This window comes from Pristiophorus japonicus, chromosome 14, assembly GCF_044704955.1.
Source record: "Pristiophorus japonicus isolate sPriJap1 chromosome 14, sPriJap1.hap1, whole genome shotgun sequence".
In the NCBI taxonomy this organism is placed as follows: domain Eukaryota; kingdom Metazoa; phylum Chordata; class Chondrichthyes; family Pristiophoridae; genus Pristiophorus; species Pristiophorus japonicus.
In genome coordinates, this window is record NC_091990.1 from 122,565,616 (window position 1) to 122,579,221 (window position 13,606).

A 13,606-nucleotide genomic window follows, 5' to 3' on the forward strand; every position below is an offset into this window, starting at 1 on the left:
CTTCTACGATCACTGGCAGACTGCTAGTGAAATATATTAATTCAACTTCCCCTCCCTCCCCCCCCCCCCCCCCCCCCCTCCCCTTTTCTGGAAGATGCTGATTCCTATTGGGGTAAAGTTGGACATGTTGTGGCAAATCTGTGCCTCCCCCATCTGTGCCTCCCCCACCCAAGAAGATATGCTTCGTGTGGCAGACTAATCAACAGCCAAGCCCATTCCTGTCTTCAACCAATGTCCTATGTCCTATGTGTAAAACAAGGCCACAGGACAGAGTCTCTTTTCAAATAGTAGGTTTGAACAAACCAGTCTTTCATTAGGGGTAAAGAGCAGGAGGTGTATGTGATTAAAATTTACAATTTTTGTTGAAGTTATCTGTAAAAGTGAGGGGGGGGAAACATATTCATGTGCGGCGAATAAGGGTACGGGGCCCAGAAGAGCCAAGGGCCCAGGGGCAGCATGGGCCTGCGCACACTGCGATATGTGTGCGCACTAGGTCTGTGCAGCAGAGCAGGTCTCCAGTCGTCCTGGTTAACCCTTGCCACTGGATAAAGACCTAGCTCTGTCAAGCCCGTGTGGTGGCTGATATGCAACGGTCATCACACGTTAAGAAAAAATCCACTCACAGGCATCTTCCATCCCCTCATTTAGAGTTCAGGACTGGAACATCGGGTTTTTTATTGAAACATCTGTGAACTCATGTGGAAGCAAGTCATCCTTGTTTGAGGGACTGCCTATGATGATGATGATTTAACTAATCTAATTGAATTTTTCGAGTAGGTAATCAGATGGATTGATGGGGGTAGTGCGTATGATGTAGTGTATATGGACTTCAGCAAAGCTTTTGATAAGTTCTCACATGGCAGACTGGCCACGAAGGTAGAAGCCCATGGGATTCAGGGCAAACTGGCAAGTTGGATCCAAAATTGGCTTGGAGGTAGGAAGCAAAGGGTAATGATTGATGGATGTTTTTGTGACTAGATGGTTGTTTCCAGTGGGGTTCCGCAGGACTCATACTGGGTCCCTTGCTTTTTGTGGTACACAATGATTTGAATATAGGGAGTATGATTAAGAAGTTTGCAGATGACAGTAAAATTGGCTGTGTGGTTGATACTGAAGAGGAAATGGACTGCAGGAGGATATTAATTTACTGGTCAGGCGGGCAGAACAGTGGCAAATGGAATTTAATTCGGAGAAGTGTGAAGTCATCACATCATCATCATAGGCAGTCCCTTGGAATCGAGGAGGACTTGCTTCCACTCCTGAAGTGAGTTCTTTGGTGGCTGAACAGACCAAAACGAGAGCCACAGACTCTATCACAGGTGGGACAGATAATCGTTGAGGGAAGGGGTGGGTGGGACTGGTTTGCCGCATGCTCTTTCCGCTGTCTGCGCTTGATTTCTGCATGCTCAGCGCCCTCTCTGATGCACTTCCTCCACTTAGAGCGGTCTTTGGCCAGGGACTCCCAGGTGTCAGTGGGGATGTTGCACTTTATCAGGGAGGCTTTGAGGGTGTCCTTGTAGCGTTTCCGCTGCCCACCTTTGGCTCGTTTGCCGTGAAGGAGCTCCGAGTAGAGTACTTGCTTTGGGAATCTCATATCTGGCATGCGGACTATGTGGCCTGCCCAGTGGAGCTGATCGACTGTGGTCAGTGCTTCAATGCTGGGGATGATGGCCTGAATGAGGACGCTGATGTTGGTGCGCCTGTCCTCCCTTGTAGGATCTTGCGGAGACATCGTTGGTGATATTTCTCCAGCAACTTAGTGTTTACTGTACATGGTCCATGTCTCTGAGCCATACAAGAGGGTAAGTATTACCGCAGCCCGATAGACCATGAACTTGGTGGCAGTTTTGAGGGCCTGGTCTTCAAACACTTTTCCTCAGGCAGCCAAAGGCTGCACTGGCACACTGGAGGCGGTGTTGGATCTCGTCATCGATGCCTGCTCTTGTTGATAGGAGGCTCCCGAGATAGGGGAAGTGGTCCACGGTGTCCAGGCCACGTGGTGGATCTTGATGACTGGGGGGCAGTGCTGTGCGGTGAGGGCATGCTGATGGAGAACCATTGTCTTACGGATGTTTAGCGGAAGGCCCTTGCTTTCGTATGCCTCAGTAAATATGTTGACTATGTCCTGGAGTGCAGCCTCTGTATGTGCGCAGACGCAGGCTTTGTCCGCGTACTGTAGCTCGACGACAGAGGTTGGGGTGGTCTTGGATCTGGCCTGGAGGCGGCGCAGGTTGAACAGGTTCCCACTGGTTCTGTAGTTTAGTTCCACTCCAGCGTGGAGCTTTTTGACTGTGAGGTGGAGCATGGCAGCGAGAAAGATTGAGAAGAGGGTTGGGGTGATGATGCAGCCTTGTTTGACCCTGGTCCGGACATTGATTGGGTCTGTGATGAATCTGTTGGTAAGGATCACGGCCTGCATGTCATTGTGGAGCAGGCGGAGGATGGTGACGAACCTTTGGGGGCATCTGAAACGGAGGAGGATGCTCCGTCGACCCTCGCGGTTGACAGTGTCAAAGGCCTTTGTAAGGTCGAAGAAGGCCATGTATAAGGGCTGGTAATGCACTTGGGGAGGGCTAATAAGGAAAGGGGATACACATTAAATGGTAGGTCACTTAGATGTACAGATGAACAAAGGGACCTTGGAGTGCTTGTCCACAGATCCCTGAAAGTAGCAGGCCAGGTGGATAAGATGGTTAAGAAGGCATACGAATGCTTGCTTTTATTGGCCGAGGCATAGAATACAAGAGCAAGGAGGTTATGCTTAAATTGTATGATACACTGGTTAGGCCACAGCTGGAATACTGCGTGCAGTTCTGGTTACTATTATAGGAAGGATGTGATTAGCACTGGAGAGGGTGTAGAGGAGATGTATGAGGATGCTGCCTGAAATGGAGAATCTTAGCTATGAGGACAGATTGGCTAGGCTGGATTTGCTCTCCTTGGCACAGAAAAGGTTGAGCGGAGACCTCATTGAAGTGTATAATATTTTGAGGGGCCTGGATATAGTGGCTAGCAAGGGCCTATTTTCCTTGGTGGAAGGGTCAATTACGAGGGGGCATAGATTTAAGGTGGTAAGTGGAAGGTTTAGAGGGGATTTGAGGGGAAACTTCTTCACGCAGAACGTTGTGGGAGTCTGGAACTCACTGCCTGGAAAGGTGGTAGAGGCAGAAACCCTCACCACATTTAAAAGGTGCTTGGATGGGCACTTGAAGTGTCGTAACCTGCAGGTTACGGACCTAGAGCTGGGAAGTGGGATTAGACTGGGTAACCGCTTGTTGGCTGGCGCAGATACAATGGTCAGTACTTCAGGGAATCGAATACAGCCAGAGTGATCTCCTGGACTAGTTTCGATCGCCTGGATGGGTCGGAGAGGAATTTTCCCAGATTTATTTCCCCAATTGGCCTGGGTTTTTATCTGTTTCTTTGCCTCTCCCAGGAGATCGTATGGCTCCGGGTGGGGTGGTGTGTAAAATGTTGCGATATATGGAGTATCGCAGTTGTGGGGGTCGGACTGGTTGGGTCGGATGCTCTTTACTTGTCCGCCATTGTTCAATGTTCATTAGGCTGAATTTTCGCCACCATTCTGTGCTGTTTTTTTGGCCTACACTTTTTTGGAGCAGACTAAAATCTGCAAGTTTCGCCAAAGTTTCTGTGCCATTCTAAAGTACTTGCGCCGTTTTTTTTAGTTCCCGATTTTTTGACATCACTGGGGGCAGAACCTGCAGGGTGCGCTATTTCTGGCCATTTAAGCGAGTTTGGCCAAGTCGGATTTTTAAAAAATCGGCGCACTGCACCCTTCTGCAAAACCTTACCTACACTTACGAAAATCGGCGCAGAGAAGACGCCATTGTTTTAGCGGAACTAAAGACACGGAACCGAGGGTGGGGGGCCTTTTGTCTCGGGATATGAGCGGCACCGGGGCTCTACAATTGCTTATGTCCTGCTGCATCTCATATGTTTCAGTTTCCAGTCTCAACCCTTCAGTGCGTCCCTCGTTACCCTGGCAACCTCAATTTTTGGCACAGATCTTAACCTCCACCCACAGCTTAAAGACAATCTGCACCGCTCCAAATTCAAAGTTTATTCCGGTGAAACTTGGAACTTTCTTTTTGGCACAGTTGACCACTAAAAAAAATCGGATGTACTTCTACAACTGCACCAAAAATCAGCCATGTGGAATTTTGGGCGCATTAACACTGCATCCCACTGCAATGTCGTCCAGCCCTGACCAAGATTGTACCACAGTAAACCACCCGTTTGAACTCGAGCATTATAACCCATTCTAGAAGTTGTCTGTAGCACTGCAGAATGACAGCATTGAACACACAAAAGGAGAGAAGGGACAAGCGCTACATTGTACAAGAACAATACTCATTTATTTGTTTTGCATCATATGGTGTTATATTTCAATTATTTTTCTTTCTAGATTTGCTTTTAACAAAATCCCAATGGAAAATAACATATAAAAAAAAAATGCAATATAACTGCTAGCAGCTTCCTTCACGAAGGAAGACAAATAACCTTCTGGAAATACAAGGGGACCGAGGGTCTAGTGAGAAGGAGGAACTGAAGGAAATCCTTATTAGGCGGGAAATTGTGTTAAGGAAATTGATGGGATTGAAGGCCGATAAATCCCCGGGACCTGATAGTCTGCATCCCAGAGTACTTAAGGAAGTGGCCCTAGAAATAGTGGATGCATTGGTGATCATTTTCCAACAGTCTATTGACTCCGGATCAGTTCCTATGGAGTGGAGAGTAGCTAATGTAACACCACTTTGTAAGAAAGGAAGGAGAGAGAAAATGGGTAATTATAGACTGGTTAGCCTGAGATCAGTAGTGGGAAAAATGTTGGAATCAATTATTAAAGATGAAATAGCAGTGCATTTGGAAAGCAGTGACAGATCGGTCTAAGTCTTTATGAAAGGGAAATCATGCTTGACAAATCTTCTAGAATTTTTTGAGGATGTAATTGGTAGAGTGTACAAGGGAGAACCAGTGGATGTGGTGTATTTGGACTTTCAAAAGGCTTTTGACAAGGTTCCACACAAGAGATTGGTGTGCAAAATTAAAGCACATGGTATTGGGGGTAATGTACTGATGTGGATAGAGAACTGGTTGGCAGACAGGAAGCAGAGAGTCGGGATAAACAGGTCCTTTTCAGAATGGCAGGCAGGCAGGACTCAGTGCTGGGACCCCAGCTATTGATGCTTTAGATGAAGGAATTGAGTGTAATATCTCCAAGTTCGCAGATGACACTAAACTGGGTGGTGGTGTGAGCTGTGAGGAGGACGCTAAGAGGCTGCAGGGTGACTTGGACAGGTTAGGTGAGTGGGCAAATGCATGGCAGATGTAGTATAATGTGGATAAATGTGAGGTTATCCACTTTGGTGGCAAAAACACGAAGGCAGAATATTATCTGAATGGCGGCAGAATATTATCTGAATGGCGACAGATTAGGAAGAGGGGATGTGCGACGAGACCTGGGTGTCATGGTGCATCTGAAAGTTGGCATGCAGGCGGTGAAGGCGGCAAATGGTATGTTGGCCTTCATAGCTAGGGGATTTGAGTATAGGAGCAGGGAGGTCTTGCTGCAGTTGTACAGGGCCTTAGTGAGGCCTCACCTGGAAAATTGTGTTGAGTTTTAGTCTCCTAATCTGAGGAAGGACATTCTTGCTATTGAGGGAGTGCAGCGAAGGTTCACCAGACTGATTCCGGGGATGGCAAGACTGACATATGAGGAGAGACTGGATCGACTGGGCCTGTATTCACTGTAGTTTAGAAGGATGAGAGGGGATCTCATCGAAACATATAAAATTCTGACGGGACTGGACAGGTTAGATGCAGGAAGAATGTTCCCGATGTTGAGGATGTCCAGAACCAGGGGACATAGTCCAAGGGTAAGGGGTAAGCCATTTAGGACTGAGATGAGGAGAAACTTCTTCATTCAGAGAGTTGTTAACCTGTGGAATTCCCTACCGCAGAGAGTTGTTGATGCCAGTTCATTGTATATATTCAAGAGGGAGCTAGATATGGCCCTTACGGCTAAAGGGATCAAAGGGTATGGAGAGAAAGCAGGAAAGGGATACGGAGGTGAATGATCAGCCATGATCTAATTGAATGGTGGTGCAGGCTCGAAGGGCCGAATGGCCGACTCCTGTATCTATTTTCTATGTTTCTATTATTTACCTGAGGACCGACATGAAACAGTATAACGAACCAAAAAAACACATTTTACATTGGAACAACAGAAATTGTCTGCTGCCAGGTTAAACAGTGAATTGAATCGTTTGTTCTCAAAGCAAATGTTTGTTCCGACGGTATTAGTAGAATTGTTGCGATGTGTGATCAATATGTTTACTTTCACTTTTTTTTAAAAAGAACAATTGAAACTTAAAACAGAAGATGCTGCTAAATCAGAGGCCAAATTCCTGAAAATGAAAGCTTGGTCCAAATCCAAAATCAGGCAGGCTGAAGAGGATCTGAGAAATGCACAGGTATGTGCAAATAAAAACCTCCAACATCTGGTACCTGCTAACTGAAGGGGACTGTCTTTTATTTAGATGGAATTAAAATGCAAGGATATAATCTTCTAATGAAAGTTGGATAGTTTGATGGTATATTTTGTTCTATGAACCATTGAATATTTGTTCCTTGCAGGACGGGGCATGAGAGCTTTCCTACTTTGAATTCTGTGTAGCATGAGCCTTCTGTCTCAGCTCAACCACGTAAAGGCGTGCTTCCCTGAGATGCAAATCTCCATGCACTACTGATCGCACTTTACACCGAATTACGAAGAATGTACAGCACAGCAACCAAGCCATTCGGTCCAACTGATCAATGCCAGTGTTTGTGCTCCACACAAGCCTCCTCCCACCCTTTCAGCATATCCTTCTCTTCGTCTTTCCCTTGTGTTGATTTAGCGTCTCCCTAAAATGTATCAAATCCACCATTTAGCTGGTTTGACAGAATTGTAGGTACTGACGAGTTCACTACCAGCCTTGTCTGACCAGGAAATGATGGGGAATTGACATGAGAATGCAGGAGAAAGTGAATTACGAAATAGAGGGAGCGGATAAAGTAAAAGGCACTGTGTTAAAATTATCTGCAAAATATTCCGGCTCCCTTTTAAATTTAAATTGCAGTTGTGTTACTGATCAATACAAATTATTTTGCTTTAATTCAAACCATTTTTATGTGCATTTAGACCGAAGCTCCTCACCAGGAGCAAATAGCTCTCAAAAAGCGACTTGCTGAACTGGAGGAGGAGAACATGGAACTTCAACAAAGAGCGAATCATCTTGAAATGCTGAGGGCCCAAAATGGTAGGTTGGGCGATTGCTTTTAATTGTATTGTGTTCTTTTGTTGTTCCACATATTGAAAGGGTGGTGCATTTTTCTTGCAGAGGAACTTCTGGCAAAATTGGAACTGTATGAAGAGCAACAGCAGAAAATGCAAGCGGATCTGGAACAGGTTACCAAACGGGCAACCTCTCAGGTTGGAAGAGTTCTTGGTGTTGCATTTGATTTAGTTGTGTACAGTCCTTTGCTCTGAGTATACATATTTTGCATGGTTTTAAGAAACTGTGCCGATGGATCTTTTAAATTGCTGAATTTAGTACTGGGCCCAAGTTTCGAGCCGCGCCTAGAACGGCGCAGTCCCGACCTGGACGCCCGTTTTTCGTGCCACAAAGTGCGCCTAAAAAAAACTCCAGATTCTCCAGCTCCCTGCAGATCCTCTGGCCCTTGGCGCAACGCAGCAGGAGCTGTAGGGGGCGGAGCCAGGTCCCTGCGCTGAAAACAATGCCGGGACCTCTGCACATGCGCGCTATAGTGGGCGCGCAAGTGCAGTAGCTCCAAGCGCCCGAAACTGTGGGAGGGGCCCGAAGCACGTGGCCCCTAGCCCTGGCCGAATGGCCTCACGGGTTGCGTGAATAAGGCTCCTCCCACGGCCGACCCGACTCTACTCCCGCTTACCGCCTCCGGGCCGGATCCGACACCGACCTGACTCCCGCTTTCCCCCGCCCCGCCCCCGGACCCGACCCCCCGGACTGGACCCGACCAGACTCCCGCTCCCCCGCCTCCGGACCGGACCCGACTCCCGCTTCCCCCCGGACCCGACCCGACTCCCGCTCCCCCCCCCCCCCCAGCCCCCGGACTGGATCCGACCTGACCTCCCTCTTCCTCCCTCTCCCCGACCCGAACCGAACCGACCTTCCTCCCAACACGCCCCCGACCCGACCTAACGCCACCTACCTGTAAATCTGCTGCTGGGGACGGGCCATGCCCGAAGTCTCGGGCCTAGCCCGTTCAGCCTCCCTCCCCCTTCTCCTTCCCCCCCCCCCCCCCCGAATCTCCTTCCCCCCCCCCCCCGAATCTCCTTCCCTCCCCCCCCCGAATCTCCTTCCCCCCCCCCCGAATCTCCTCTCTTTCCCCCCCCCCCCGAATCTCCTCTCTTCCCCCCCCCCCCCGAATCTCCTCTCTTCCCCCCCCCCCCGAATCTCCTCTCTTCCCCCCCCCCCGAATCTCCCCTCTTCTCCCCCCCCCCCCGAATCTCCTTCTCCCCCCCCCGAATCTCCTTCTCCCCCCCCCCCCCCGAATCTCCTTCTCCCCCCCCCCCCGAATCTCCTTCTCCCCCCCCCCCCCCGAATCTCCTTCTCCCCCCCCCCCCCGAATCTCCTTCTCCCCCCCCCCCCAGAATCTCCTTCTCCCCCCCCCCCCGAATCTCCTTCTCCCCCCCCCCCCCGAATCTCCTTCCCCCCCCCCCGAATCTCCTTCCCCCCCCCCCCCCGAATCTCCTTCCCCCCCCCCCCCGAATCTCCTTCCCCCCCCCCCCGAATCTCCTTCCCCCCCCCCCGAATCTCCTTCCCCCCCCCCCCGAATCTCCTTCCCCCCCCCCCCCGAATCTCCTTCCCCCCCCCGAATCTCCTTCCCCCCCCCCGAATCTCCTTCCCCCCCCCCGAATCTCCTTCCCCCCCCCGAATCTCCTTCCCCCCCCCGAATCTCCTTCCCCCCCCCGAATCTCCTTCCCCCCCCCGAATCTCCTTCCCCCCCCCGAATCTCCTTCCCCCCCCCGAATCTCCTTCCCCCCCCCGAATCTCCTTCCCCCCCCCGAATCTCCTTCCCCCCCCCGAATCTCCTTCCCCCCCCCGAATCTCCTTCCCCCCCCCGAATCTCCTTCCCCCCCCCGAATCTCCTTCCCCCCCCCCGAATCTCCTTCCCCCCCCCCGAATCTCCTTCCCCCCCCCCCGAATCTCCTTCCCCCCCCCCCCGAATCTCCTTCCCCCCCCCGAATCTCCTTCCCCCCCCCGAATCTCCTTCCCCCCCCCCCGAATCTCCTTTCCCCTACCCCATCTCCTTTGCCCCCCCCATCTCCTTTGCCCCCCCATCTCCTTTGCCCCCCCCATCTCCTTTGCCCCCCCCATCTCCTTTGCCCCCCCCCATCTCCTTCCCTCCACCCCCCATCTCCTTCCCTCCACCCCCCATCTCCTTCCCTCCACCCCCCATCTCCTTCCCTCCACCCCCCATCTCCTTCCCTCCACCCCCCATCTCCTTCCCTCCACCCCCCATCTCCTTCCCTCCACCCCCCATCTCCTTCCCTCCAGCCCCCATCTCCTTCCCTCCACCCCCCATCTCCTTCCCTCCACCCCCCATCTCCTTCCCTCCACCCCCCATCTCCTTCCCTCCACCCCCCATCTCCTTCCCTCCACCCCCCATCTCCTTCCCTCCACCCCCCATCTCCTTCCCTCCACCCCCATCTCCTTCCCTCCACCCCCCATCTCCTTCCCTCCACCCCCCATCTCCTTCCCTCCACCCCCCATCTCCTTCCCTCCACCCCCCATCTCCTTCCCTCCACCCCCCATCTCCTTCCCTCCACCCCCCATCTCCTTCCCTCCACCCCCCATCTCCTTCCCTCCACCCCCCATCTCCTTCCCTCCACCCCCCATCTCCTTCCCTCCACCCCCCATCTCCTTCCCTCCACCCCCCATCTCCTTCCCTCCACCCCCCATCTCCTTCCCTCCACCCCCCATCTCCTTCCCTCCACCCCCCATCTCCTTCCCTCCACCCCCCATCTCCTTCCCTCCACCCCCCATCTCCTTCCCTCCACCCCCCATCTCCTTCCCTCCCACCCCCCATCTCCTTCCCTCCACCCCCCATCTCCTTCCCTCCACCCCCCATCTCCTTCCCTCCACCCCCCATCTCCTTCCCTCCACCCCCCATCTCCTTCCCTCCACCCCCCATCTCCTTCCCTCCACCCCCCATCTCCTTCCCTCCACCCCCCATCTCCTTCCCTCCACCCCCCATCTCCTTCCTCCACCCCCCATCTCCTTCCCTCCACCCCCCATCTCCTTCCCTCCACCCCCCATCTCCTTCCCTCCACCCCCCATCTCCTTCCCTCCACCCCCCATCTCCTTCCCTCCACCCCCCATCTCCTTCCCTCCACCCCCCATCTCCTTCCCTCCACCCCCCATCTCCTTCCCTCCACCCCCCATCTCCTTCCCTCCACCCCCCATCTCCTTCCCTCCACCCCCCATCTCCTTCCCTCCACCCCCCATCTCCTTCCCTCCACCCCCCATCTCCTTCCCTCCACCCCCCATCTCCTTCCCTCCACCCCCCATCTCCTTCCCTCCACCCCCCATCTCCTTCCCTCCACCCCCCATCTCCTTCCCTCCACCCCCCATCTCCTTCCCTCCACCCCCCATCTCCTTCCCTCCACCCCCCAACTCCTTCCCTCCACCCCCCATCTCCTTCCCTCCACCCCCATCTCCTTCCCTCCACCCCCCATCTCCTTCCCTCCACCCCCCATCTCCTTCCCTCCACCCCCCATCTCCTTCCCTCCACCCCCCATCTCCTTCCCTCCACCCCCCATCTCCTTCCCTCCACCCCCCATCTCCTTCCCTCCACCCCCCATCTCCTTCCCTCCACCCCCCATCTCCTTCCCTCCACCCCCCATCTCCTTCCCTCCACCCCCCATCTCCTTCCCTCCACCCCCCATCTCCTTCCCTCCACCCCCCATCTCCTTCCCTCCACCCCCCATCTCCTTCCCTCCACCCCCCATCGCCTTCCCTCCACCCCCCATCGCCTTCCCTCCACCCCCCATCGCCTTCCCTCCACCCCCCATCTCCTTCCCTCCACCCCCCATCTCCCCCCCTCCACCCCCCATCTCCCCCCCTACCCTCCCTCCCCCTTCTCCCCCACCCCTTCCCTCGCTGTCAGAAACACAGACACTGACAGACAGAGAATGAGAGACACACACAGAGACACACTCGGGGGGTGGGGGGCATCCCAGCACGCTGTTGGAGGGCTCCCGGTGCTGCAGTCGGCAAGTAGAAAATGTTTTATTGATATTTTTAAAAAAAATTATTTCTTCTTAATTTTTTTTGATTAATTTATTGGTTGATTTATTGATGTATTTATCATTTATTATTGATGATGGCTCTTTATAAAACTGAAGTGTTTAATGTTTGTAAACTTCCCTTTTAAATCCCCCCCCGCCCCTCCCCCCCCCCCCCCCCCCCCATTCCCTACGCCTGATTTTCTAAAGTGTAGACAAGGTTTTTTCGAGCGTACAAAAATCTTCACTTACTCCATTCTAAGTTAGTTTGGAGTAAGTTTTCACTGACGAAACTTTGAAAACAGGCGTAAGTGGCCGGACACGCCCCCTTTTGAAAAAAAAATTCTGTTCCAAAGTGAAACTGTTCTACCTGACTAGAACTGGAGCAAACTAAATGACGAGAATTCCGATTTCTAAGATACTCCGTTCTACACCAGTTGCTCCTAAAAATCAGGAGCAAATCATGTGGAAACTTGGGGCCATTATTGCAGTTTTTTTTAATGGGGCATTTGACTACGTTTTCCTTTTTGTGTTTTGTTTTGTCCCCTTTGCCTACCTGGCTTGGTGCCTGCAATCGAAGTGCACAGCCTGCTTCGGTGAAAGATGGCTTCTGTATGCATTCTTCCCCCGCCCCGCCCGCACACTTAACTTGAAAAAGCCGACTGAATTGGCTTGCGCAATAGTGGATGCATCAGAGCATTTCCACAGTTTGGGTGTTTCAAAGAGCTCTGTGACCACTGTTGGAATGATAACCATAATATTGCCAAGAACTGTGGAGATCTATTAGCAAGACTGAGAAAAAATGGTGTGGCTGACATTAAATAACTCCATTTAAAGCTCCAAACAGCAAAAACTGTGTGTGAAAATCATGGAGCTAAACCCCGATGATCTTAATTGCAGCCACCTGGAATTCAAGTTTTAAAAAGTCCCTTATTTTTGGAGTCACAGGTCAACTTCGGATAGGGAGGACTTAAATTTCCCATTGTATTGTTGCCATAAAGACGTTCTGCAGAACTACGATGTCATTACTAATAAGGTTTTGAGACACACATCTACATAGTCCACAGTAATAATGACCTGCAACATTAGATTTTTTTGAAGTACTACATAAAATAGAACAAGCCAGTGTGCAAAAATAACCCATTGGTCTATTGGTTTTAAATGCCTATTTCAATCTGAAAATCACTGAATACCTGCTCATCACATCATTTCCACCGGCGGATAATTGAAGACGAGCATCTTTTAGGAATAAATTAACTTAAGGGAAAAAAGTTATTTTAATACCGTCATAAGCAATGTGCCCCCTCATTTTTCTTTTGGCCCGCGTGCCCCTTTTATGGGCTATGCGGGCCATTCAAAATTCCATTTAAAAGCCAGCTCACTGGCTGCGTGGGACTTGCAAAGCCCTGTGTGGCCGCGCAGCTTAAAGGGAGCATTGGTCATAAGTGACGGCACAGAAAGAGGTCGTTTGTCTCATCACACCTGCCCCAATCATGCTGCATTATTTTGAACCTCGGATACGCCCAAGAGGCACATGCACAGAGTTATTGCTCTGTTCTCTAATGACCACATGCACCTAATTCTAACGGCATCAATGAGAAAGTAATCAACAATGTAATTAGCCAATTAGACTTGTGGTTGACTGTACACTGCATGTAATGTCCCTGCAGACAAGTGAATCTGGCAGTGCCGAAGAACTGCAGAGCCGGCTGCTGGAGTGGCAAGAAATGGTTTCTGAATCGGCACGGGGCCAGGCCAAAGAGGAGAGGGCTGTCATGGAATTACGGATGACACAAATTGAAGAAGAAAGAGAAGGTAAATTATGGGGCTCTCTGGTTCTCGGTCTGAACAAATCAAGTGTTTTTTTTTATTCGCAAGTAATTTAATAGGTGAATGACTCGGATGAATGTGATGCTTTGGTTGCATTTAGGGCTCCAGTTTCTGCTGCTAATTCCAATTGAGGCACGGAATCTTAGTAGATATTTGAACCAGAATTTATATTGATCTTTGCACTTTGTTGAGGGGAGAGAGGGAAGGCTTCTTTTCCCACGAGTGGGATGTAGAGGGTCGACGCTCGCCCCAGCCCACGTAGCAATTCTCTAAGTTAGCAGACAGAGACGGATGGCAAAGTATAATGATCTTTATTACGAATGTCCGGGAACACCTCTCATCACAGCTGCCTGTGAGTGGAGATGCTCTCCGAACAGCACAATCATACAACTTTTATACATTTCAAAAACTCCTCTGTTCCCGGACAAGACCTCCCTAGATTTC

The 13,606-nt window shown here is 51.3% G+C and overlaps 1 protein-coding gene across 6 annotated transcripts in view; it reads left to right on the plus strand.

Moving 5' to 3' along the window:
* The window catches only part of LOC139280080 (golgin subfamily B member 1-like), a 91,450-nt gene that overhangs the window by 22,825 nt on the left and 55,019 nt on the right, over positions 1-13,606 (plus strand). For all 6 annotated transcript variants that reach the window (XM_070899569.1, XM_070899574.1, XM_070899573.1 and 3 more), the window contains exons 11-14: positions 6,379-6,494; positions 7,205-7,322; positions 7,404-7,495; positions 13,003-13,147. In XM_070899569.1, coding sequence (XP_070755670.1) covers positions 6,379-6,494; positions 7,205-7,322; positions 7,404-7,495; positions 13,003-13,147 — 471 coding nt within the window. The remainder of the gene's footprint in view (positions 1-6,378; positions 6,495-7,204; positions 7,323-7,403; positions 7,496-13,002; positions 13,148-13,606) is intronic.